This window comes from Arvicanthis niloticus, chromosome 15, assembly GCF_011762505.2.
Source record: "Arvicanthis niloticus isolate mArvNil1 chromosome 15, mArvNil1.pat.X, whole genome shotgun sequence".
NCBI classification, from domain to species: domain Eukaryota; kingdom Metazoa; phylum Chordata; class Mammalia; order Rodentia; family Muridae; genus Arvicanthis; species Arvicanthis niloticus.
This window is the reverse complement of record NC_047672.1, coordinates 54,104,979-54,132,900: the sequence shown is the minus strand read 5'-3', so window position 1 is coordinate 54,132,900 and position 27,922 is coordinate 54,104,979. Positions and strand designations below refer to the sequence as shown.

Genomic DNA, 27,922 nt, shown 5'->3' with positions numbered 1-27,922 from the left:
GGCTCGCTTCAGGTTCACAGTCCACAACGGGCAGGGGTCGTTAGTAGCTTGAGGATGCTAGTCAAAGTATCCTCACAACAGAAAAAAATCTTTTTTTTTTTGTCCCTCCTGTTTTTGATGTGGAAACAGTTAAAAGCCCAAAGGAGCTTTAATCAATTCTTAAGTTGCTGGAATTATCCATTCACGTTTACTCCAGCAGTTTTGCTGGGCATGAGATTCTCATGAAACAACACACAAGACTGCCCTCCGTCTGTCTCTTACACACACACACACACACACACACACACACACACACACACACACACACACACACACACCTCTTTAAAAGCTCTTCATCTGGTGGTATTCCACCAGCTCCATCAACCTAACTTTAGGCAGGAAAGCCAGTCCTATGCTGATAAAGATGTCAGAGACAGGGCAGGTCTTTTTGCATGCTAATTCCTGCTTATTCTAGCAGTACCTGCAAACACAGCTCTAAACAGACTATTTCTAATACAGGGAAAGGTAATTACACTCACAAAGGCACCTCTGTGTTGGTCTGGGCACCAGGAGCCAGCAGGTCTGGGGGACTGGGGCTTAACAGAGTCTCCAGCAGTGAATGCACATTGTCTAGCATAGGGGAAAATGCCAGACTGGGGGACCCCCACGGTATTCAAGACAACAGTGGTGCACCTTGTCTGAGGAGGTTATTTAATGCTTCTGGCACCTGTCGTCAGAGCCACCCCCTTTTCCAACCTTACAGGTTTAGAATTTATTTGGCATGCATAATTGTATATTTTGATCTGGAGCTGCAAACAATGGGCAGCGTGTCATGTCTTGATCCTTTAGCATTCCTCTTGGCTTGCCCTCAGAAAGTTAACCCTTCCATGCACAGCTTGGCAGTAGTGGGGGTTTCTGCCCTAGGCTCAATACACAGTTTCATTAATGGGGTGCGGTGGGGTGGGTGGAGAGTTATGCAATATTCTTCAGGTAAAACACAAACTGATAACAGGTAAATAACTGGGATGAGATGCAAAAGAAAACTCTGGGAGGTTTCAAAGCATCATCCGGACTTTTGTATATGACTACACAATGGTAATAACATGGCACTTCAGCAGGATCTTGCTAGGAATCTTGACTCCCCAGTGTCAAGAGCTGCTATGAAGATGGTACTGCAGTTAAAACCAATAAACTACCCACCTACTGAAGATGTCAGGGAACAGCCAATGACTCAGATTTGAATATAAAATATAAGGGCCTCTTATCTGGTTCTAATCAAGGGACTTTGGTGGCATTATTTGCTTCTTAATTTCATTGTAAAGATAAAAAAATATCTTGGCAGCCCGGTGTCTTTTGGTGGAAACACCACATGTTGGTCCAGTTCCTGTGTGACTGTAAGCTGCTCTGTCACCAATAGGGCTGTCACTCAGATGGATGGAAGCCCTGTGACAGACATGGAGTTTTTTTATGTAGAACTTTGGGCTCACGTCATCAGCAGGGCAGCCACCTGTGGAAAGGTGCTTTTCTTTACTGTTCTTCCTTCCCCCTCCTCCTCTTTCTCCCAGCTACACCCATGCCTGACAAGCATATATTTTGCCTGTCTCCGCTGTTTACTTTAATGCTGTTTGTAAATTTATCTGCATTCTGCCCAACACACATTCTTCCGACTACTTAAATTAAAAGCAGTCTTCATTTTATAGTTATGACTATTAATTATAGCTAGTAATATTAATAATGTAGTTACACACACACACACATATGTACATTAAGACAATGCTATCAAACAGTTCCCAGTGTTTCCATTTCATTCCTGCTGCATGATTACCAAGTTTCATTTTTTTTCTTCTTCCTTATGTGTATTGTAAATTTCCCCCTTTTCTCTCGTTCTATTTAGAACTAGGGCTTGAGTCTATGGCTCATGCATTCTAGGAAAGGCCACTGTCACAGAGCTATAGAGATAAAATTTCATTGTTTATTTGCTTTTTGTTTTGTTTTTCGACTAGGTCTCCTCATGTAGTCCTGTTTAGTCTGGAACTATGTAGATCAGGCTAGCCTCGAACTCAGAGATCAGTCCGCTTCTGCCTCCTGCATGTAGAAATTATAGAAAGAAATGATAATTTCTTTCTTTCTTTCCTCTTTTTTTTTTTTTTTTTTTTTTTTTTTTTTTTTTTTTTTGATTTTTCGAGACAGGGTTTCTCTGTATAGCCTTGGCTGTCCTGGAACTCACTCAGTAGACCAGGCTGGCCTCGAACTCAGAAAGATAATTTCTTTCTTAATGACTAACTTCTTGAGTTTTGTCAATCTTTATTATTCTTTTTTAAAGATTTTTGTTACTGTTGTGTCTAAATATACTTTTACAAAGTATGGAATTCTAGTCTGAAAGGTTTTTTTTTTACCCCTTCCACACATGAGGATACCATGTGAAGGGCTAGCCTCTGAATTGGGATCTGTCATGTCTCTGGCATCAAGGAGCCTCTTTGCAGCTGTGAGACTTGGCACTTTGAATGAGCAACATCGAGCTTGAATATTTTGATTCATTCTGCTCCTGCAATTTGTCATATTTCGCTAGTCCTGGGAAATCTTCAGCCATTGTGTCTGCCTTTCCTTCCAACTTTCTTTCAAACTTAGTAAGCCATCTCAACATTCTCACCGTCTCGAGTTCTCTCAGAAATGTTTTCTGAATAAGTTCTACCTTCCGGTTCTCTAATTCTTTATTTAGCTATGTTCAGATTTGTCAGGGCCACCCGCTGAATGCACAATTCTAACCATCATCATTTTACTTATTAGTTTTTTTTTTAAATAAATCTTCCACTCACATTCCCAACGGTTTTAAGATTGTCACGTTTTTGTTTAGAGTCCTTCCTATTCCTGTCATCTCTTACTGCTTTGCGAGACTTGAGATCTTTGCTCTTTTATTCACCGTGGATCTGTATCTGAAAAATCCTTTGAGGTTAGGGTTGAAAATGGGCTCCTTCTCAGAACACTAGTGCTACACTGTGTCAGTCACATAGGGAAACTGCCTCCTGGCATTCCCTGCACACCCCAACCCCCAACAGAAAATACGAATTCAGTGTGTAAACTCAAGTCAGACCAGCTTAAACCTTCTCAGTGTTAGAAGAGGGATTCCTCCCCTTTCTCTTCTCCAGACAAGCAACCTGATGTGGGAAGGTGCACGTTTGTTTGTTTTTGTTTTTTGTTTTTTGTTTTTTTTCATTTTGCCATCCATCGCATTCATCCGCATGATGAAGGGTATAGCTTTTGGAGGTGGCAGTTTTGTGGGGGAAGACTGTTTAGCACCAGAAACGAGGTCAGAGAAGTGGGGCTCGGGCAGAAAGGATGCACAGACAGGTGACCTCTGAGAACAAATATCATCTGAATTTCTGTGACCACCTCCCCTAATACCAGCCATATTCTTTCGCACTTCAGACGTTACTAAGATATCTGTTTGACAAATGCTTTCAGCTGCAGATGCCTGACGAATTCACCAACGGCTGTATTCCTTTCCATACTAACTCATGGAAAGGCCTTTACACAGTTTGTTCCTCAACATTTTTAGTTGTTTACATGTGGATGCTCTGGCAATGGCTGGAAACCCTAAAGAGAGCCCTTATTGGAGGAATCCTTAACCCCATCTTTAGACTATGTCTTTCCAAGTTTCCTTCAAAACACCGCAGATCACACATGCAGTGTTCCTCATGATTACCTTTTCATTTTTCCTAACTCCTTGTTATACTCAATGAAGGTTATGTCTCAATAGCACTGGCAGTTATGGATGACCCCAGCTATGTCAGGATTCTCTTGCAGCTTTGTACTGGCTGGTTTTGTGTGTCAGTTTAGAAGAAAAACTGGCTTTTTGGTAATGGTGTTTCACCGAAGCAAGAAAAACCCTAACTACAACTACGGCAGGTGGTAACATGGAACACAGAGTCTGCCGAACGTTCACTTGTTGCTAGGTGAATGGAAAGGGAAGACTTCAGATAGGCAAGAAGTTGATGGCTTCCAAAGAAACAAATATTTGAATACTGGATTGTATTCGAAATCATGGCTGCTCCATGTAGGAGCCAGAGCACAGGCCTTGCAAGTCAGAGGACTTTCTCTAGGTGAACTTCCTTATTTATAAACTTTATAGAGACATTACATGTAAATTTGGTGTTAACATAAAGTGCCTAGTATAATGATGCAGGATGGGGTCCTCCAAAATGGTGACATCAATCACCATTATCAATGCTCAGTACCTTGTTCTCTCAGATGAGAAAATGAAAACGGTCAATGTATATTCTTTTAACTGTCAGCTGGGAAACAGCTCTGGCTTCACAACTGAATCATGAAAGAGTACATTTTTCAGCTTGAGAGTCAAAGTGCTTTTAGTGAAGAACCCAATCCTACTAAAGATGTTTATACGAGTTCCCTTAACTGATCATTCTCCACACAGGGCTCCGGCTGCCACAGATCTATCTTTTTAGTGAAGTACTTAATGAACATTTCTTAGCAGGCTGTCCCTTAGTATATAACTCAGTCACAATTAGAAACCAGAGAGTGAAAAAGCTGGCTTGGTAGAAAGGGAAACATCTTCATCACTTCTGGAAAAATATATTGGGAGTAGTCTATGAATAGGGGGTTACCATCAGTCTACATCCTTTCTAACATGTATATTATAGTCTCACAGTTTTGATACTTTGGGCTCTTTGTAAAGAGAACAGACCAAAAGTTGAAAACAACAAAACAAAATAATAGACTTGGTAAAAATTCTTGCCTCTGGAAAGACAGATTCACAGAAGCTTAGGTGTGAACAAAGTAACATCTTATTGTCATAAGCCCTTTTTGTGTCTGAATTTTCTGTGTTGACTATTAAAATACTTAAAAGAAGTTGATGGGACAACAATGTTTACATTCCTCCCGGGCCTCAACAATGATCCCTTTGAAGGCCACTGCCTTCATACACATCTTTGTAACTTCAGTTAATGAAGTGCTTGCATGCAACACTTGGTGACTGAACAGAAGGATAGTTGTGGTTTGAACAAGAATGGCTCTCACAGACTCATGTGCTTGAATGCTTGGTCCCTACTTAGTGGGACTGTTTGAGAAGGATTGCGAAGTGTGACTTTGTTGGAGGTGTGTCACTGGAGTTGGGCTTGAGGTTTCAACACCAGGAGCTAGAGAGATAGGTCAGTGGTTAAGAGCACTGACTGCTCTTTCAGGTCAAGAGTTCAATTCCCAGCAGCCACATGGTGGCTCACAACCATCTGTAATGGAATTCAATGCCTTCTTCTGGTGTGTCAATGACAGTGAACTCATATACATAAAATGTCTGTCTCTCCCTCTCCCCCCACCCTCCGCTCCAGTGTCATATCTGTCAACTTCCTGACCCTCTAATATTGTAAGCAAGTCCTCAACTAGGTCATGGTGTCCCTTCTCAGCAATAGAAAAGTAATTAAGACAATGGTCAATCATTTGTGTTTTTTAAGTACCACCGCTCTCCTACAGCTTATTTAAACACTTAATTCCACTAGGCACTGTAGGCACTGTTCTGTAAAAAAAAAAATCATACTTCTAAAAGTCATCTTCACTTCATTTGTTCATCCAGTGTTCCAAGCCTACCTGTAATCCAGGTGCTGAGGTGAGGGCTGTAGGGTTAGGAGTTCAAGGTCACCCTCCTTGGCTACATATGCAGTCGGAAGCTAGCCTAGGCAATAGGAAACACCCCACAATCTTTCAAAAACTAACAATAAATAAGAAACTATAGGCCCAAAGTAGTATGCTCAGTCCAAGTGATGGTGATGTTTGTGAGGGGGAGACAGAAGAGTTTAATGCAGAACCTCAGAGATTATCCAGGGCTAGGGCAATATTGAAAGAGCAGGGTAGGAATTCCTTCATAATCTTTGAGCTCACGCCCTCTAGCTAAAAATTATGATTGGCAAGTAACGCACCATCTGTACTATGTGCTAAACTCTGTCTAATATGCTTTATATGTACAGAGGAGGACTATTTCCATGGAAAGTTAAGGCACTATGCATGTGTTCTTTCCTACCTGTCTCCACAAACATCGTAAGATACATCAAATTTCAAAGAGAGATGTGGTTGAGTTTGAAGTCCAGACTCACCACGTAGATGACCCTGGAAAAATGACCTAAACCCATCAGGTCATCCTTTTCTCAGCTGTAATTTGGAGCTTAAAAAGAAAGAGTGTCTGCCTGATGGGCTGGTGAGGACTAACTGACAGAAAGCAGACACAGCTATAAGCATGGGCCTGGCAGAGGAAGCTCACCATAAACTGTAGCTTGAAATGAACTTGCAACTGCACAAATGCTGTCCCAGCACTGAACCTATCTCTCTGAATCCTGAATATTCTAGCCATAGCTGATCTTGCCAGCCTTCAGCTGTGTCAAATACTGACTTCACTGGCTCCGTTTCTTCTGTCTACAGATAGAAATTCCTCCCAATAATTACTGGGAGGTAATCCGAGTACCACAGCACATACCCAGCATGCACTAGGCCTCAAGGTTTGTTCCCAAGCATTGCAAAAGAACAAACACAATAAAGACAAATTGTAATAGTAATCTCTCAATGCTCCCTTCTCTCCTAGAAAACATTATCCCTCGACTCTAGTTTTTTCTAGTTGCTATTTTCTTTCACGGTAAAACTCCTAGGTTGAGTGGTTTATATGCCTGTATTTCCTCACGGAGGTTTCTGCCTCCATGATTCTATTTCCACTGGTTTTTTAATGATGGCCATTGTCCCACATCTTTAGCGCAAAGACCTTGCCTTTTGCTCCCTTTGTTGCTCCACTGGATACTCTTCTTCCCCCTCTCTTGTTCCTCCCCAGGCTGTTACAAAGCTATTTCCAGCCTCCATCTTTGAGCTACATCTGCTCTTTCCCTCACTCGTACCTCCTGCCTCATTGGGTCTCTTCATACCATCGTTAGCTTCCTGCAGACAGAGATATCGACATTCTCGTGGCTCCGTGCCGACGGATGCTCACACAGCATCTTCTGTGTCCATCCCTCTGACTTCTAGAACCTTCACAAGAGGAAGAAAACTGGACCTGGATCAGAAAAGTCTGTCTTTGCGCTGCTTGCCTGCGTCACCTAGCTAAGCTTCCCAATATTTCTGGACCTCTATTCCTCAACGGCAGGGAGAAGAGCAGACAAAAGAGCTTTTAAAAGTTTCTCGAAGCTTCTATGATTCTGAAGTTCTAAAAATCCCATCACCGCCAAATTTACTTTCTCCCTTTTGTACTTTGAAAGACTGAAGCTTCCTTCAAATCTATCCTTAATTTCTATTCTAACTGCCACCACTCCAGTCGGGTCAGTGTCACCATGCTGCATCTGCTGCATCCTTCTTTCCTCCCTGTCTTACTCTCCATCACTGTGGTCTACAGGCCAAAACCACAGTTCCTGTCCTCAGACCTTACTGGGTTATTATAACAGTCCTTCCACCCGACTAACAATGTGATACCTTTCCACACCATCTCCTTCAAGAAGCCCCTGGCTTTTTTGCTGTGAGTGGGATCTACTTCCCTCTCAGCTCTGCACTTTCCTGACAGATGTTCTTGACTGCATATAGACTGCAATCCAGAGATCTGGGAAGCTGCATGACTACAGCCTATGAGACAGTAACACGCTCCTGTAACCACCCCTGGCTGGTTCCTTCCCAGCACCGAGACAGAGTGCACCGGGAGAAAGGGCTTTCCCTCTTTACCGTTCCAACTTTGCAGTGTTGTGCTCTTTCTTGGGTCATTAGACAGCAGACTGCTTGCCTTCTGTACTCTGATACCCTCGTTTGTAATGGGGAAAAAGACTTGGCTTCCAGTTACCACTTAGTTGCCCAACAATCATTTATCTGATGTCTACTCATGTGCCAGAAAAGGCTACAAAGCAGCAGTGAACAAGATAAGTCTCCTATCACAGACACTGAAGAAAAAGGAAGCACGGGCATAGAGAAAGTGTCAGACAGCCACATGAGCTCTTAGCTAACTGTAATTGAGATGTGACCGCAATGCAGTGTTCATCTTTCTGAGAATGAGCCGGCTGAGCCGTGAAGAGCCAAGCCTTTAGCGCTATCTGATATGTTATTTTCTTGAAGGTCGACTTGACTCTTCCTAGTGTCCAAACTGTGTGCAGCAACTCAGCTTTTTTTTTTTTTTTTTTTTTTGTCACCTTCTAAATGGCCACAACGGTGCCAGGACCTGAGTCAGTTCTCAGTATAAGTGCATTAACCATTCTGTCTCCACACTTTCTTTTTCCAGACGTCCTGTCGTCTGTCCAGAGTCTTGTCTTTTACATAATGGCATGAGTTTACCTTTCCTCTGTGCCTCTTCATGGCTTTGTAGTTCATTTTCTTTTTTATTCAAGTTTAATTTATTTTATGCATATTAATATTTTGCCTGCCATGTATGTCGGTGCACCATGTGTTTGCCTGGAGCCAGCAGAGGCCAGAAAATGGTGTCTATCCCCTGGAACTGGACATATAGATAGTAGTGATTCACCACTGGAAATTGAAACTGGGTATTCTGGAAGAGCAGCCAGTGCTATTAACCGCTGAGACCTCTCTCCAGCCTGCAGCTCATTCCTCTTCAGCATTTGTCCCATTGTCCAATACACCACAGTATGTTCATCCACTCATTTACCAAGGGACAGCTTCATTGCTTCTAGGTTTGGGCAATTATAGACAAAGCTTCTATAAATAATGACACATGTGTGCTCAGAGAGTGGATCAATTTTATTTACATTATTCCAGATGCTGGGTTTTGGAAAAGCCAAGTCTCACAGAAAGCCCTCAGGAGGCTCCTACAGAGGTTCAGTTAAAAGACAGAAGCAGAGATGGGAACGTGGGAACGGCCACTAGGGTGGACCCAAAGTGACAACTACCTGCTCCCTTCTCAACTGAAGTGTTCTCAAAAAACAATCAAATACCTGCACAATTTCTTTCTTCATTCAGGGCAGAAATGCATAAAAAAAGATGCTTCATAAGCTAAGCAGACAAAGGGGTAATTATTCTTCTAGGTGCTTGTAATATTAATAGAATGAAAACAATAAATAGATGCAATAGATAAAATCCACTAATATTGAAATGTATACACAGCGTGATCTACAACTTCATTTCTAAGACTCTGTGCTTTACAAACACACCCAAGGGTATGCCAGCACACACAGGAATCCACAGCCTAACTTCTAATATCTCTGTAAGGGATACTATGTTTGGTCCATTTTCAATATGAGGCATGCTTATAGTTCATCAGTTATAGATAAGTGGGAGGTGCCAGGCCTCTCTCTCCCCTGGCTGGCAGCTGGGGACTATTAACTTCTCTGGGGACTCCGAGAGTCAGAAAGTCATGTGTAATGTGCTATACGAGTGAGCCTGTGATTAGAAAAAGGGGCAGTTTCAAGGCCCAGATAATTCGTTAGTCTCAGCCTGTAGGAGAAAAGGACACGGAGTTCTCAAGATTGGAAAACTTTCAAAATATCAAATCAGTGTGCCAGCCGTTCTCTATGCTGGGTTCCATTCTGCAGAATAATGTATTAAAAGCTGCTTCTCTTTCACTAATCTCGAGAATTTATTATTGCCTATTTCCAACATCTCTAAAATTAGAAAGAAACAATTACTCCTCCTAAGAAACTAGTTTAAAAACTTATATCCGTAACACACACACACACACACACACACACACACACACACACACATACACACACTCCTTAAAACCATGCAACCATGAACAGGATAGACGAGCCCTCGGATATACTGTACTTAGAGACATGGGATTTATAATGCACTGGTACTCTAGCATAGTTTTGGGTTACAGAGAATTAGAGTCTTACTCCGGTATCCTGGATGGTTTGAGATTTTGAAACAAATAAGCTGATGCTACATTTGCTTTCAGAGCACACCCATAATAGCTCCAGCAATCTATTGACACAAAATGGTCGAGCATGTAAGCGTTTTACACTGATTTAAAAACAAACCCATTTGAACAATGCCCAATACAGTGTAAGAATGTGAACACTTTGATTAGAACACAGGAAGAGGAGCCCATATTCCTAGGTGGCCTCTCCCTGCCAGCTAACACCTGGGATTACAGTAAAAACCCTTCTGTTAAAGCAGGGTGGCGCTCATCCTTACTCCTCGGTGGCCAAGTTTTGTCCGCAGAGACAAACTGTACCGATTCTGCTTTCTAGAGAAGCTGTTTTAGCCTCCATTAATCATGAAGAGTAAGCTTTATAAATTGACAGCTCCAACACAAAAGGGAAATTCACAAAGCCCTCTTTCCATGGTAGATGGCTTACTTTATGGGCAGGAACGTAGTCCATATAACAGGGTAAGAGAATTATATCCACACACACATACGAGGCCATGACTTTCCCTGCTCCTCATTCTCTGTTGGGCACGCATGTGCGCATGCATGTACACTCGTGCATACAGACATAGCATAGGTAAGGACTCCACCACTGAGCTGCAAGCACAGACCTTGCATTCTCATGCTCTGAGAAAAAAGCAGTGCACGAGCATTTGGCTTTCTTTTATCTTTTTGGTTTTTTTTTTTTTTTTTTCATATTAAATTGTCTTTCAAAGGCAATTCCTTATTCTCCCTTGTTTCGATCGGCTCCTTCCTGTCTGCTTTAACTGAGTCTCAAATGCAGGTTTTGTTTACATAGTCCACTACATCTTCACTAAGTTATTTCTAACTTCTGGCGTGTAACGTGTTTACAGTACTCATTTTGATTTTTCAGTTGCAAATGTACTTTTACTTGCCATTCAAGGAGAGGTCACAGAGTGCTAAGGTACTTTGCAAGTCAATTCGTGAGAAAAAACAGAGAGCTTGGTCAAATCAATTCAGTTAAGGTTAAGCTCAGCAGTCCTAAACACACAGACAGAATCAATCACACACCCCTCAGGCCTCCAGTATTGTAATGTTAACAGAGCAAACAATGGGGACCCTGGGGAGGAGAAGGAAGAGCATCTGCCCCAATAAAAGTTAGGAATGGGGTCCTCCTCTTAAAGACTCACCTGAAGGGACAACTAACTGCCTTAAAGTATCCAGTTACTCCAGTCATTTGCATTTTCTCTCCTGAACTAAAGCTGCTTGAGAAACACTTCAGGAGTAGACCGCTCTACCTTATGAAACAGACTCTCCTGGAACGACAAGAAAACTACTATCATGACGCCCACTTGCTAGCCGTTCTTAAGGAGATGCCTGACCAAGGAAAAGTAAGGTAGAGAGGCCTGGAGTCCAGGTTCACAAAACAAAACTGTAATAACAAGATTTAAGCTCTCTGGGGTGAAGCCACAAGCAGACATCACCAGAGAGGTCCCAACTTCTGGGCAACCCTTGCTTCTCTGGGAATTTGGCTGGTGTAGATGCCTGAAAGAAGTTAGAAGTGGCCAGGACACTTTCACACAATGAAACCGACTTTTCGGGCTCAGAATCACTAGTAACTTCATGTGGTAATTATCAATTCACCAAAACAGCATTTTGCAAGGCAGTGCCAAGCCTTGTGGAATGCTTCTGAACTAGATTAAACCACTAGACTAGTAATTAACTAATGTATGGGAGAGTGTTCTTGCTCGAACGTGAGCGATCTTGCTCATTTTAGAAAAGCAACTTTAGCATAAAAGTGCAAACAAGCAGTGGCTCAAATACTGCGGCTGGCAGCCACTGCTCACCCAACTCCAAAATCAGGGTGCCAGTGACTTCCAAGGAGGGTTACAGGGGATTAAGATTGAGAGATAATATGAAGATGGAAAGCACTAAGCCCCAGCCTGGTGTCATCTGCAAGAGTCTCACAGTCTGCTCTTGCATCAGCAAACAAGTTTCTACCATTTCATCTACAGAGATATTATTTCGATAACAGTCATTGCCATCGTACCAAGTGCTTTTTACTAGACAACCTGCTGAAAGCCTGCCTGGCATCCTGTCAACGTGACAAGCTACTACATCATGTCACAGACGGCAAGGGCCTACGATGTTAGAACAGAGGGTGTTTGCTCTCAATAATACTGTTTACTTCTTCTAGCTGGTAATGTATGTGCAAACAAAATGGCTATAGACACTGTTCGCTGCTCAATCATAAGATGAACACCTCTGGTGCTATTTAAAAACAAAAGGGCCAACATACCAAGGGCCTTAGGGATGGCTTTGTGGATAAAGTCACCCGCTACAAGTCTGGCAACTTGAGTGTCATCCTAGAAACCAAGATGAAGGTAGAAAGAGAGAGATAACTCTTCAAATTTGTCCTCCGACCTTGAAATGGATGCCCATGCATACACACAAATATGCAAAATTAAAAACAAAACCACTCTACAACCACGTATTTATTCCAATCTATTTCATGCACTCAGCTGCCATCTTAGGCGAAGCCCAGTAGAGAGAGAGGCACATTCTATCTGACTCTAGAGACTCAGATCACGGGGTACTCTAATCACCTCAGGATCTGGGAGAATGCGGAGAGCCATCTGGGGGTAGGTGAGCTGTCTAAAAGAATCTCTCCATTGGAAGCAATTCTACATATTCACTGAGGTCACCTGCAGAACCCAGAAACAAGCCAAGTATTGGGGAAATGGGAACATAAACACCGTAAACACCATGCAGAAGGCCCTGACTTCTCAGAAGGGTCAGTTGTTACCCATGCAGGTTCCCTTATATCCATGTGGGATAATGGGGGAGGGGAAGACTTCAGTGTCCCAATGTTAGGTGTTTATAGGGTAAACTCCTAGGGCCTCCGACAACAAAAGCACTTCATCTGCATGGCTTAGGTAAAAGTGAAGACAGTGCACGCTAGAAGCCAACCTAAGTAGGGTCTAAAAGCAGTAAGGAAGGGTGGAGGGGGGGTTCATCTTTAAAATTCACACACATATTTTGAATAAAACATTTCTATCTGTGTATATACTCTATTAATTATCTATTTTTCTGCATATATAAATTAAACGGCTTCAGGCAGACTTTGAATTTTTCACTCCACTGAGTTGGTAACAGATTCTGTTAAAATCTTGTTAGGAAAGAGTGGGTGCCTTCTGTTCAATAAAATTTAGTGCTGGACATAGATGCAAATAATGTACTTTATTTTACATTTTGAGACAAGGTCTCTGTGTGCGCCTCTGGTTAGGTTTGAACTCTCTATGTGTGGCTTTGAAATCACAGTGATCATCTGTCCCAACTCTTGAGCACTGGTATTAAGGGCTATTCCAATGCAACTTTGTAGTAGAAAAGTAGGGGAAACTTTCCACTAAAAATTTCCACTAAAACTTGACATTGTTATCCTAGAAAACCATTTTATAAAAGAAGAACAAGATTAATAATAATTAAGAAGAGGTATTGATACAGGAAAATCACCTGGTGCCCGAAGATATGTACGACCCGAAAGCAAATTCTTGATCTAAGATTTTGGTTTGGGGGCTGGGGAGATGGCTCACATTTTGCTTGTCATGCAGGGTTAAAGATCTCAGCATGGCTGTCCAGGGCACATATAAAAAGCTAGCTGTGGTCACATGCCTGTAAGCCCAGTGTTGGGGAGGTGGAAACTGGAGTCACTGGGACTCATTGCAAGCCAGTCTAGTCAGTGAGTTCCAAGTTCAGCGAGAAACACATGTCATAAAAGAAAGGAAAGTGGTAGAAGACACTCAATGTTGACCTCTGACTATCACATACATGTGTTCACACATAAAAACATGTGTGTGCCCACCACCCCATGTAACACACACACACACAACAAAGAGAATCAAGTTTTTATATCAATACAAGTCAAAAAAAAAAAAAAAAAAAAAAAAAAAAGCTGCAGCCAGTGGCTGAGGTCAGTGTCACCGAAGAGACTCATGCTGTCAGACTCTATCAGGTGCCACCCCCATCACAGACCTTCTGAGTCTTCCTATCTAAGGGCAGTTTGCTGGCAGATGGTAGGAAGGGACACCACCTAATTGGCATGATAGTGCCCTATGGGTTTCAGCAGGACTTATTCTTATATACTTAAGATAACAGCAATCAAACAAACCAATAAAAGAAAAGTTACCTTGTAGATGCCAAAGAACCCCAGGTCTCGCACCACAGACAGAGCGCTGACTCGGGGGCCAGTGGTGATCTCTCCAGCCACTTGCAAGCGGATCTTAACTATTTCTAAAGGATTTGTGAAAATCACTTGGGAGCCTCCAGCCTAAAGAGAAAAAGGAAAATTTTAGGATCAAAGCTGAAACATGTTAAGGGATTAAAGTGAGAAGAATACATTCTTTGAACAAAGTTTGGGATATTCTATCCTCATAGGATGATGGTCTCAGATCATTGGTTCTATCCACCAATTAAAACAGTTAGTGGATTGGTAAGATGGCTAAATGGGTAAAGGTATTTGCCACCAAGCCTGAGGATCTGAGTTCAATTCCTAGAAATCATATGGTGGAAAATGGAATTTGAACCCTTGACTCCTACCAAGTTGTTCTGTGACCTCCTCTATTATGTTTGTGTGTGTGTGCGCGCGCACACACACACACACACACACACACACACACACACACGTAATTAAATTTAAAAAATGCAACTAGGGACTATAAGTGTGAATCAAAATTCACTTGTGGCTTGGATGCCTCTAGACAGAGATTTTAGTTTCTTAGTGTGGAGAACAAAAGAACACAAAGAGCTGAGAGAGACTGGGGTTGGCTCCCCTCACCCTGAAATCAGAGAGAATTCTCAGTGGTGTGCACAAGGCCTTCCCATGCACCAGACTTCAAGTTTGATCCCTAGCACCAGAAGAACAGAGGATTTCAGTAGGTATGGATAACTGCTACCACAGCACCCAAGCCAAAGATACAAAGGCATTACTAGACACAAAATAATAAAATAAAAATTAATTAATATTCAAATAGACAAATTTGTGTCTCAAAACAGGAGGGGGCAAAGAGGACAACTTGTATCACAGATGTCCTGATTCTGGCAGTGATTTAAAAATGGTCAAAGACTTGTGAACTCAGAGGGAGAAAATCTTAAGAAAAACCAGCAGGGTTCAAATTCCATTTTACGGGATTATTCTTACAATTTTATTTATATACTGCCTGTGTATGGAATCATTCTTTTTATGTAAACTAAATGATACATCAAATGGTAAAGATATGAATTACATTGATTACAGCCTGGACTTTGACACTGTGTGCTCATTTGCTTTGGGGATGGCTGGGTACCACACCCCCAAAATCGACAGTGAAATGTTTAAAGAGTGTAATACAGGAAACATCATTTTGAAGCTAAGTCCATATTAACTGTAAGCTTGTATTTTTTTTTTCTTAATGGTCTCCAAGTTGTTATTTCTTTCTTTTTTTTTTTTCTTTTTTTTAATTTTATCTGCATTTATTTTATGCTGAATTTATTCCCGTGCCATGAGCTTTTGTTTCTTCAGTTTCTTCTGGGATATATTTTTCTTCTGTGCAACCTCCTCTTCTGGATTTGGAACAATCTGCTCCTTCTCAGTGAGGATCATCTCAATGTGGCAGGGGGAGCTCATGTATGGATTAATCCGGCCATGAGCTCTGTAGGTTCATCGGCGCATCTTAGGTGCCTTGTTCACCTGGATATGTTCAATGACTAGAGAATCTACATCTAAACCCTTAAGCTCAGCATTACTCTCTGCGTTTTTAAGCATGTGCAGCAAAAACTCTGCACTCTTCTTCGGCCACCGTCTCTGTGTCCAGCCCCACTGTTTCGCCTAGGCGCACCTACCAACTCCACCATTATACCGACGGAAGGGCACACACTGCTTTTTTAAAGTGACATCCTTCAGGTACTTGGTAGCTTTGCGGATGTGCATGCCCTTGATGGCCTGAGCAGTTTCCCGCGTGTTCTTAAAGTGAACACGAAGGTTTGAGCCTCGTGATTTACAAGATTTCGTGGGGTTTTCTGGGTCAAGAGAGTAGCGAACCATCTTCACGGGTCACCTTTCGCCGCTTACCAAGTTGTTATTTCTCAATTAAAAATATACCATTTTTTATATAATCCAACTAAGATTAGTCACGATGCGGCACAATTCTGAATGTGTGTTATGAAACGATGTCACTAATGCCAGACCACAGATATGAGGCTCACATAACTTATGGGGACAGGTAAATTAGGGTGGATATCAAACAGAAGTGCCTCCTGAAAGATTCTCTACTCTCTGGACTCAACACATGCATCTCTTTTTTTTTTTTTTTTTTTTTTTTTTTTGGTTTTTCGAGACAGGGTTTCTTTGTGTAGCCCAGGCTGTCCTGGAACTCACTCTGTAAACCAGGCTGGCCTGGAACTCAGAAATCTGCCTGCCTCTGCCTCCCAAGTGCTGGGATTAAAGGCGTGCGCCACCACCGCCCTGCTCAACACATGCATCTCTCAGATGGTCCCTCTGTACTAAATAGACTGCACTAAGCTCCGAGAATGGTCTTGGAAGTATCAGTCATAATAGCTGCAATAAGACTAAGAAACAACATGAATATCCAATGTTGAGAACAGATTAAATAAATTTGAGTACGCCCATGCACTGAACACAAGGTACCAAATACTCTGTTAAATATTCAATGTACATGTTAAGTGGAAAAGTGTTATGGCACACAGAGAAGATGCACACCGAAGGGATACTTCAGAGGTGATAACATGGCAGTCTAATTTTTTCTTATTATATTTAAAATTTTTGTACAGATGCTGTACTCCTAGGACAATGAGGCGAACAAAGTTCTCCTTTCAACAATATCCTTTCAGTATCTTCATCAGGACACATTTGGTTGTTTTAGAACAAAATTTCCCTGTCTCTGCATTTACAGAGGAGTGGTGTTCATGCATTTCTTAGATCCAGGCTACCTCTCCCTGTTCACTCTCCCGATGTTTCTTGCCCATACCCTTGTCTAGGAGGGCCATCCAAACAACTTGGGAGGTCCCAGGAAGGCCCTCATGAAGTAGGAAATAGAGCCTGAGATAGCATGACTTGGGGCTTCTGTGTCTACCTTGACCATACAATACTATCTTGTCCCCTGCTCAGAAGAGCTGCGCATGCTCATATGTGCTTCCTGTAGGAACCTGGGAATGTGGGGGGTGGTAGTTTCCACCACCCTAGAGCACACTGTGGGTTTGCAGGTGATTCCTCCACAAGATGTGGTCAGCTGATGAGCAAGAAATGAACTTAGTAACCATATTAAGCACACAGGGAAGATTCTTTTAGTGCTTCTGGACCAGAGAACTCTATAAGAAAGTGGAGATCATTATCAAATACAAAAATGAACTATAAAAGAGGAGAGGTTCTAGTTTGAGCAATAAAACCTCTTCCATGGGTCAAAACAGAGTAGGATGAAATTAGCCTAAGGGTAGGTTTCTCTACTGACTTTCATTGTTTTTAGAGTAGAGAGAACATTCTGAGCATACAATGTAAGGGGCAGGAGGCTAGTATACAAAGAGGCACTGCAGCCTGCAACCTTAATGGACGATTTCTCAAAGCCCCAAATAGGGGTACATCCCAGCACACCCCAGCCCACTCACAGCAGGTGAGGAGGCAGCTGAGTGCTCCATGTGAAGATAGACCCTCAGCTCACTTATCTGTCAGATTACCTCGTTTATTACAAAAAGCAAAGAAATGCTGACCATGCACCGCTAGCCTGGCTGGCCTGCGGTTAAGGCCAAGCAGTGGCGCTACACAGATAGGGGTCCTTTCCTTTTCTCATAAGGTCCTGATTCTGTGTCCAGGCGAGGTCACAATCACCTGCTGAGCTTGTAAGGGGTAGTGACTTCTGAACTCCACACCAGATAACTAATTAAGAATTTCCGTGTCTGTGCTTTTTTTTTTTTAAACAACAACAACAAGAAAAAAAACCCTTTCCTATCTGATTATGCACACAGAGGACTAAAAAATCTCTTTAATATGCAATCTGAGGATGCCTGTCAATTCTGAGGGTTTTCTCATCGTCTATAAAAGCTATGATTTCTAATTCCAGTCCCCCATATTATTTCAGAGAATAGCTTTTATGTTTTCCTTTTGATCTCACAACCAAGCATTGCCATTATCAAAGGTATAATTTTTAGACACAGAATTGTCTCATTATTTTATTTCTTTACAAACACCTATAAAAGTTAACAATGTATCCAATAAAATAGGAACTTAGCTCTCAAACTCTAACTCCAAGACAACAGACAGATACCAACTCTTAGGAAAAGCAAAGTTAGATTGCTGAATTTAAGATACTTGAAATACACAAGAGAAAAAAGACACTTCCTAGGGCTTCAGGGACAGGATGCAGCAGAAACTGTAATGGAAGGATGAATACCTAGCTTCTGGAAGACTAAGAAATAAAGAACCCACAGACCCAAGGTAGCACACTGGAAAGGTGTCAAAGATGAAGCAGATCCTTTAGAGTCAGGTAGGGAGAAAACGAGACTTGAAGGCACCGAGCAAAGATGCTTATCATTTGGTACACAGTATCTGGGCAACTCTAGGGCTTGATCACTGCACAGCACACTGGTTGCCTACTGCTCTTCCAACTCCGGTTCTATTGTCCATTCATAGTACCTCAGCCATGTTCCTCCTCTGTAGAGATCAAAGATACCTCAAACAGGCCAACAATGAACAGGAACATCTATTGTACACATAGGCTTTGTGCCCCTCATCACTTGAGAGCTCTGGATGTGCAAAGATACTGGCTTTTGTGTACATGTGGTGTTTGTCAGAAATCATTTTCTTATGACTTTCTGGAGTCTCTGGTGGGTTTCAAAGAAGATTTGCCATACTGAACTCACAGTGGTAGATTGTACCCTCAGTGAAGGCAGGGACTTCTTTCTGGTTTTCTTGCTTTAGCTTCTGTTACTGACTCCAACTGAGGGAAAAACACAGACTTGCTGTGGTGGTTTGAATGGAAAATGTGCTACTTAGACTCTGGCATCTGAAACCCTGGTCCCCAGTTGGTGGCACTATCTGGAGCAATGTGGGGAGTTGTAAACTTGTGGGAGGAAGTGCAACACTGGGGGTGGGCTTTGAGAGTTATCCTACTTCTGGTTTGTCAGCTTCATGCTTGCTGTTAAAGACTCACATTTCTCAGTTTCCTATTCCTGCTGTCTATCTATGGGCAGCTTGATAGCTCCCTGCCATGGTGGATGGATGGACATGTATCCCTCTAGAACCATAAGCCCACATAAACTCTTTCACGGAGTTCTTCTGGTGATGGTGTTTTACCACTGCAACAGAAAAGTAACTGATACACTTGTTTCTACTCCTGAATATTTATCCACATGCTTATCCTCTAAATGTTTTATAAACACTTATGTTCAAAGTTGTGCCTAAGAGCTTGGAGTGGGGGCACACTATCTGTAACCTCCGCATGTGGGAGATGGAGGCAGTCAAGAAGACAAAGACTTCCTTTATTGTACAGAAAGTTTGAGGTTAACCTGGGCTATGTAAAACCTCTTAACTCACTTTCTTCCTTGCTTCACCCCCAAAAGGGCAAAGTTCACCCTCGGAATTTTGCAGGAACAAGAAAGCATTCCCGTTCCCGGAGAACTTAAAATAAAAGGAGAAATAGTACTGGGCATCCAATTAATATCTCCCATGAATGACTTGGACCCTGCTTTGCATGTACTATGTATCTTTACATCAGGGTAAATACAAAAAAGTAATTGTACAAGTTAAACTAGTTTATCAAAAGTCACAGATGCCTGTGACTAAGCCGAGAAACCTAAGCACCTACATTTCAGCAAGTGCATGTATTTGGAGATGGAGCTTCTAAAAAAAAAAAAAAAATTAAGTTAAAATGAGTCTTACCGGTGTATGTTTGTTTCTTTGTTAAGTGAGGAGCAAGCTTAGGTCTTGCTATGTAGTCCTGGCTGGCCTGGAACTTGCTTTATAGACTATGCTGGCTTCAATCTTAAGTGATTTTCTTGCCTCTGCTACTTCATAACTGTAATTTTGCAACCAAAATGAATTATAATACAAGTATCTGATATTTAAAATATCTGATATGCAACTCCTGAACAGGTCTCAACCCACGGGTCAAGAACCACCAATTTAGATAGAACAGAAGGGTATGAAAGAGAATAGTGGCAAATGAAGCCACTGAGCCAAATCATGGAAAGACAGTCTGGGAACAAAGACTGGACCCTGACCACCATCCTGAAGAGGGACCTGTACAGTGGATGTGGTGCAGTTAAATCTGAATGAAGAGAGGGTATGTAAACATAGATAGCTTAGAACTGCAGGGGAGCATCCAAGGCTTGGGAAGAGGCTTAGATAACAAAGGGCTGTGTTTGGTGCTAATTTGGAGAAAAGGGGGCCCAAGCCAAGGGTAACAATTAAGAGTTTTAGCAGATTGGGCAAGAGAGAAAAGGTACAATTAGAACAATTATGTCTGTAAGGAGAAGGGAAGGGATGAGAGGCACTGGGTGCAATGAAAACCAACAGTATTAGAATGCAGAATGGGAGGAAAGGTGGAAGAAGTTGAGTTTTTGCAGCTATTTCAGAGGATGAGAATAATAAAGAGATATCAACCCAGAATGTGAAGAATGTGAGCTGAGAGATGAGAACTAAGACTCAGTTGAGGCCACACTCCACTGATGCTCAACCGAGGGGTTTGTATGAGGTTGGAAGGAGAATTAAAGGCAAGAGTGGTGAATGAAGCTGGGCAGTGGTGGCACACACCTTTAATCCCAGCACTTGGGAGGCAGAGGCAGGCGGATTTCTGAGTTCGAGGCCAGCCTGGTCTACAGAGTGAGTTCCAGGACAGGCAGGGCTATACAGAGAAACCCTGTTTTGAAAAAAAAAAGTGGTGAATGAATAGACTAACTAGACAGTAGTGTCCTGGGAATCAGGATAGGGCAGAGAAGTAAGTTGGGAATGTGGCTTCTAGAAAGGAGATGGTGAACTAAGTCAACAGGATTTGCAGACTTCAGACACAGTCAAACCTGGTGACCTAATGTGAAAGCAAAGTGGCTGCTGAGGCAGAGCAGAGGGACGAGAGAAAATGACTGTCACTAGGAGAGTATGCAGAGGACAGTGGGTATTTAGAGTCACCAAGGAGTGCAGAGATAAAACAGCTGGGGATATATATTTTTCTTACTAAAGCAAGACCCAGTCATTTCTGAGTACAGGAGGGGAGTGAGAAATAACAATCTGAAGACTTTCCTGGAAAACAAGTTTTAGGCCAGCCTGAGCTACAAGGCAGCTAATGTTCCGACATGTCACCACAGCGATCTCCCTGGCCCCTGGAACTGATGGCAAAACAGGATTCTGGCACTCTACAAGAAGTTGTGACCAGCAGCATAGAGATGATGGTGAGTGATTAAAGAGGAATTGCTTGTGTGTGCTCTTGCTAAACTCAACAAAAACAGCCTGGAAGCCACAGCAGACAGTGAAGTACCAAAACCCAATTTAAGGCTGTATTGGTACCTGTCAGCAGAGGAGCCAGAGTCATAGGCAATACCGAATGGGTATTCCACAAAGAGCCTACTGTGTGTATACATGACTCATAAGTTCAGTGCCATGTGGATCCTTACCTAGGAAGTTATCATACCGAGGAAGAATATTTGACAATCCACATTATTTCAGTTTTGCTACTGAATAGTAGCAAAAAAAAAAAAAAAAAAAAAAAAAAAAAAAAAAAAAAAAGAAAAAAAGAAAAGAAAGAAAAAAGAAAAAGAATAACCAACTATTACATTTCTAAACAGGAAGAACCTGATGTTCAAAAACATTACATATCTTCAGAGGAGAGAGAAAGAACTGGTATATCCAAAAAGAGTTTATACCTCAACTTTTTTTTGAAAATAAGTATCATTAGCAAGAAATAACTATGTAAGATACCCAGGACCAAAATAAAGAAAATTATAGGTTTTGTGTTTTGTTGTAACAGGGATAAAAGATTTAAAGACTAGGGAACCAACTATTGTTATCAGGAAGAGTCAATGTTATAAATATATATTTGCCCACAATTCAATTTCAAATACAGATGTTATTAAAAACACCATTTAAAAAAATTAAATTAAATATTATTAAAATGTCTTTTTCCTCAAACTAATTTAACATTCAAAGCAATTTTCGTAAGTAAAGTTTTCACTTAGTTTTCCAGAGATGTTAAAAGAGTCACATGGAGAATTTTATAGGTGTTCATCCATTTAGTAGAACATCAGAAAAAAATTTAAATATAGCACAAACCAAATAAATGAAAGACCCATAAATAGCAAGACAAAGGTACTGAAAAGCCATGTACAGGCAGCACAGGCAGTAAAAGAGGGAGGCTCCTTCTGCCTACAGCTAGGAGCCCCTTTCCCTTGCATATAACCTGTGAGCATGATAGTCAGTAGCTATTTACTGATCTTTTCTACTTCAAAGGAGGAATCTAGGAGACTGGTTTTAGTGTGTATCAGCATTAGTTCCTTCAACCATGATGAAGAAATCTGCCTCAATGATCTTTCTAGTATAGTCTCCAGCATCTATTACCAGGAATCTCATCTAGTCCATAGTTAGGCAGGGGTTCCGTGTGCTGGAGGAGGGCCAGACACTGAGAATATACCAATGCAAGGATCATAAGAAGTTGCATTTAGTTTACATTTGTCAAGCTGTGGTTGTTTGGGTATGAAGGCTTTCCCAGGAGAAGAAACACAACCTTGAACTCACTTTGCAGAACCACCTGCCTAGCCTCTTGAGTGCTGGGATTAAAGGCATGCACCACTACACCTGGCTAGCTGCCTCTTAACATCTCCTTCATGTCTTTAGTGTTTGAATGTGCAAGCTGTTCTAATACCTTTGGCCTTCTTAGCACCAGGAGGTATCTACTGGTCCTTATCTAGTAAGGCTGTCCCCGTACTGGGACCACCACTACAATCATCTTCACAAAGCTTCTGACAACACCAACTATACATGCATCGACCCTGAAAGTCCCTTTCTGGAATGATGTGGTTTGCTAACAAGCAAGGTAAAGGAGGTCTTTCATTTTTGGTGCTAATGATGGGCCTTGTGCAGGCTACTCAGACCTTCTTCCATTAAGTTACATTCTGGGACCTTGGATGGATAGTCATTTGAAGACTCAGATCCCAAGAATGAATGGTTCATAGGTGTGACTAGAAACAAGTCACAGTTATAAGCTTTGAATGACAGCACCCTCACAAAACCTTTCTCTTCATCTTCCTCTCAAGAGGCCAGAGTTAGACATCTGGGGTGCCCTTGCAGCGCAGTGGGCACAATGCTGAACTCTACTCAGACATCTTTGCCCCCATCCTCCATTTGGGCCAGTGCAGGCTCTGTTACTCTTGCCTTTCTGGAGATGAGAAAGGAGAGATAGAATTCTGTCCACAGTAGAGATAAAAGTTGAGCCCAGCATGGCCTAATTTCAAACCAAAGCTCAGAACCTTTATGCTAATTTATTACCAAAGAAACTGAGCATCGAAGTAGGTTTTGAGTTTTTTTTTTTTTCTTCTTTGTGTCTGCTTGTATCTTTAGTCAATCTGATCATCTAGACCACAGTTCCCATGATGCTTTTATCAAACACATAAATAAAAGATCCATACACATCAAAGAGATGTGAAGAGGTGTTGTTTTTTTTTAGATAAATCAAATTGGTTTAAAAGATTTATCCCATTTTGTCTTTGTAGATTAGTCAACAAATCACACAGAAATCTGACAAGTAGAAATTATAATCTCTAAATCATTAAAATAGAATCTTTGAGGCCTACTTTAGACTCAATGGGTAATTAGAATTGGGTAATTAGTGGCAAAAAAATGGTTATTCTAGGTGGTATAGATTTAACATAAGTACAGAATTAGTTCACGATCGAACAATAGACACTCCACCTCTCTATATACCGCCATTCACACCTTTATACACAGCTTTGGCCATTGCAATTCCTACCTGACTCCTATCATCAACACAAATGCACCTTTACACCCTGTGGCCCGAGAGCAACCAGAGAGGGAAATGGGCTGTGGCAGCTGCAACTATGCCAGCATGGAGCCCCCACACCAAGCTTCTCAAATGAATACGGCTTTCTCCACACAAAGCATCATCATTTCCAAAATGCTCTAATTTTTCACATGATATGATTTCTTGGGGCTCAAAGTAAAATTATAGTTTTTTCCGTCTAATATCCCCTCTCAGTAAAATGGGCTAGATGGTTACTCTGCAAAGAACCTGAAATATGGCTTCTATCACGGCTTCTTTTGGTCCATGCCTAGGTGTTTTTATAAGCTTGCTATCTCTGCTTCCTCACAAGTTTGCAACCCCAATTTTTCTTCTTGTGTTACAAAAAAGACTTGCTTTACTCTTGATGCCTCTGAATGCACTGGGAACATTATGGCTGTGGGGTGAGGGTACAGCTATCTCTTTAGTAGAAACAGCATTCCAAAAAATATTTAGAAATGTAACACAGTCCTGATGTATTGTCCCTTTTCTCTAAACATCCAAAGAACAATGACCCTCAATAAACCTCACGAAACTGACAATATTCTTTAGGTAGAAGGGGCACAAACAAATCAGTTTTCTTGCTATAACTCGAACAGGCTCATTATCACGACTGCAGAAGGTATCAGCCATCCAAGTCTACTACATCCTCAGGGGCTCCTACTCTTTCTGTTCTCCCATAATCCATTTTCTTTCATTTGTCTGAGGACAACAAGCTTTTCTGCAGAGTATCCTTACTCAATGAGACAGTATCCCCAAATATTCATTTGTAGAACCTGGAGGATTCTGTCATAAGTAACTAGGAAAGTGTTAAAAACACAAAACAAAACAAAAACAAAAAAAAGGAAAAGAAAAAAACAGCCTTTCTTTGAAAACAATTGAAACCATCAATCTGTTGTCCACAGAAACATGGCACTATATTTTAATACAGCATAATTTCTGCTATGTTTTAAACTAAAGGCATTAAATATATCCATAATTTAATCACCTTCCTTTAATTTGAATTCACATGGTAGATACTTATAGCTACTTAAAAAATTAAGTGGCAAAATGTATATGAAGAATATGTATCTTGATATTTTAATTATGCTCAATTGAGTGTACTTAGATTTAAAGTGCTTTTCACAAATGACATGTGCTAAGAATATCTAATTGCACAGTGACATTCTAAAATATGTGTTACATGTGTCAAAAATAGATTAATATAAAGTTATTGGGTAACTTTTTTTCACTAAACCCAAATACATTATTTTGATTATTTAGATATAACAAAATTGTACCTACAAATAAGCTCTAGACTAGTAAATGCCTACTGGCTTGTCACATTAAAATGAATATATACAATTGTGACAGCATTTGAGATGTGAGGAAGTTAGAAAACAGGCTTCTTAAGAATTCTTAGGTTCAATGTATTTTTCCATTTACTCATCGTGACTTGATGTCAATGGAAGCATCAAAATAATTCGAAGGTAGAACAAGTGTTTTTACTCTTCACAGAGATCACAGAGAGAAAACAGATTCTCATCAAGTAACAGTAGATGGTATAAATTAATGTATATTGCTCAGAAACAGTCAAGGTATTGAAGACAGACATTCAGCAGCCTCCCAAGCAAGCTGATAAATGTGGCCAGCTGCAAGAGTTCATCCAAGGTCATTCACTCCATGCTGGGTCTGGTCCCTTACAAGAAGTATCCTCACCCTCCCACAATCACAAGTTCTTCTAGGTTGAAAACAAAACAAAACCCTTTGCATACCTTTTGACACTGTGACATGATATTATTATGCTCACCCTCAAGAACCACACAATCCAGTTTTAAAAATGGAAAAAAATCACAAATCTCACTATGCTTTAAGTAAGATAACCACTTTGTATTAGGCCGATTCATAGCTCTCTTCCGCAACAAGTGTGTCGGACATGCCTAGAACCCCACTTGTTATGGTTTGAATCATAAAATCTAAAATTTGTACACACAGCTCTGCTACCAATGTCAGAATGAGTCTACATTTTGAGGGAAGTCTTTTTTTAAAGAGGTAATTCAAATACAACCAGGTCATAGGGTTGGCCCTGCTCGATGACTATCCTCAGAAGAGATGGAGACATACACAGCACACTGACTGAGGGGGACCTCATTGAGGAAACAGAGAGAATGTGGTCATTCTAGAGAATATGCATCTGGCAAGACCTCAGCCTTGGCCTCCCAGCATCCTTATCTGTGGAGAAAATACATAACTGCTGTGTACGCCACCTGACCTGTGGCACTTTGCTCTGGCAAACCCACTGAAACTGAAACTGGACAAACTGAAACTCAATGCAATATAAGATTTTCCTCTTTTAGTTGGGTATATGAATTTAAGAACTCTGAAAAGAGGCAAGAGAAGATCCTTACCATTTAATTGTTCCTGAGATACCAAACGGGAAGGTTCTAGACTTAACGATTTTAACCACATGGCGAAGGTGGAAAAGGGCTATCATGTTTACATGTTTCATCAACATCAAATTTCTTATTTTCAGCTTCATGGGGTTTTAATAGGCCCTTAGCAGCCTGGCCAAGAAATCAAAGTGGAATCTATTTGACATTAAAAAGCAATTAAGTTACAGACCTGTCAAACATGTTGACATTCAGGGTCTGCCTGTTACACTGTCTACTGTGACTGCTAACCACCAGAATCAGCTAATGCTTAGCAGGCTATCGGTGTCTGAACTATTTTAACTCTAGGACAACTGTGGCCCAATCATTTCTCAAATTTTCATATCATAAGAAACCCCTCCTCTATTTGTTAGAAACCCAGAATATGACCCCAATGTTTCAAGTGTCCTGAATCAAATATTTTAACTGCTGAAGAGAGGGGGAAAAACCAGCAACAAGTTCTCTGGCGTGCTGAGTATCTGCCATGAAAGCTGGACGTTCCTCTACTAAGATGTTTCCTAGCATTCACAGACAGCTCTGATCTAAACACATTAATGTCTTCATGTTTGCAGGCTACAATGCCAAATTATCATAGATTGGTCCCCTGTGCCACTTAAAGGTTGTCAGTTTGACACTAGCTAGGGTCATGTGGAAAGAGGAACTCTCAAATGAGAAAATGCCCCCATCTGGATGGTCCTACAGGCAAAGGCTTTGGGGGCATTTTATTGATTGATGTGGCCCAGTGCAGAGGACCCTGGGTTGTGTAAGAAAACAAACAGAAAAACCATGGAGAGCAAGTCAGAAAGCAACACTCCTCCGTGATGTCTGCTTCTGTTCCTGCCTGAGGTTTCCTGCCTTGAGTTCTTGTTCTGACTTCCCATAACAACGAACATTAAACTTCAGCTGAAACAATCCTTTCCTGTTCGTGCTGTTTTTGATCATGGTCTTTTTTTCATAGCAATAGAAAGCACACTAGGACAGTCAAGTGCAAATGACACCAAGTGATTCCTCTGGGTTCCCAAAGTTACACATTCAAGGTCAGGTGCCAGGGCAGCACATGCAAGGAAGAAGCTGGATGCCTGTGACCTCAGAATGGCACTTCCCCCTCCTAATGCCATCACGCTGGACCTTAACTTCCAGTGTATGAACTTAAGGAAGAGATAACCACTGAATCCAGACCATGGCAAAGTCCTCAGCATCATCTGCCATTGTTCTCATTTTTACCTTCAGCTCCAGTGGAGTTGTCTAGAGAGAGCTCTCAACAAGGCATGTGGAGGCACATAGGTACTGGAACTCTGTTCTATGCCAAGGCCTAAGTTCCATCCCCATGAAAACTTCTTGGGTAAATGTCAATGAAAATTCTTCCTTCTAAAAATTTCTCCAAATTTGGATATTGCTATGGGTAAGCACTTTTTTTTTTCCTTTTCTGCTCATCATCTCCTTTTGAAATCCTTTCTTATATGGTTCTTTCGTGGTTTTGACATGGTGATTTTACAAGTAAAACTCTTTTCTACTTAAAACATGAGTCATCATAAATAAACTATACTAAATGTCCCTAGTCATTATCTTCATCCTGTGCTTAGGGCTCTGATGTCATTTTTAGAAATGAAGTCAAATGAAATAAATAGGAACTTTGCAAAGGTTGGTTCGATTTCTGCGTGCTCATTCTCTCTTGA

The 27,922-nt window shown here is 41.3% G+C and overlaps 1 protein-coding gene across 1 annotated transcript in view; it reads right to left on the bottom strand.

Moving 5' to 3' along the window:
- Slc25a13 (solute carrier family 25 member 13) overlaps window positions 1–27,922 on the bottom strand; it is a 169,821-nt gene that overhangs the window by 16,967 nt on the left and 124,932 nt on the right. Inside the window, exon 14 of the mRNA XM_034519298.2 lies at window positions 13,977–14,117. Within this exon, the coding sequence (XP_034375189.1) occupies window positions 13,977–14,117 (141 nt within the window). The remainder of the gene's footprint in view (window positions 1–13,976; window positions 14,118–27,922) is intronic.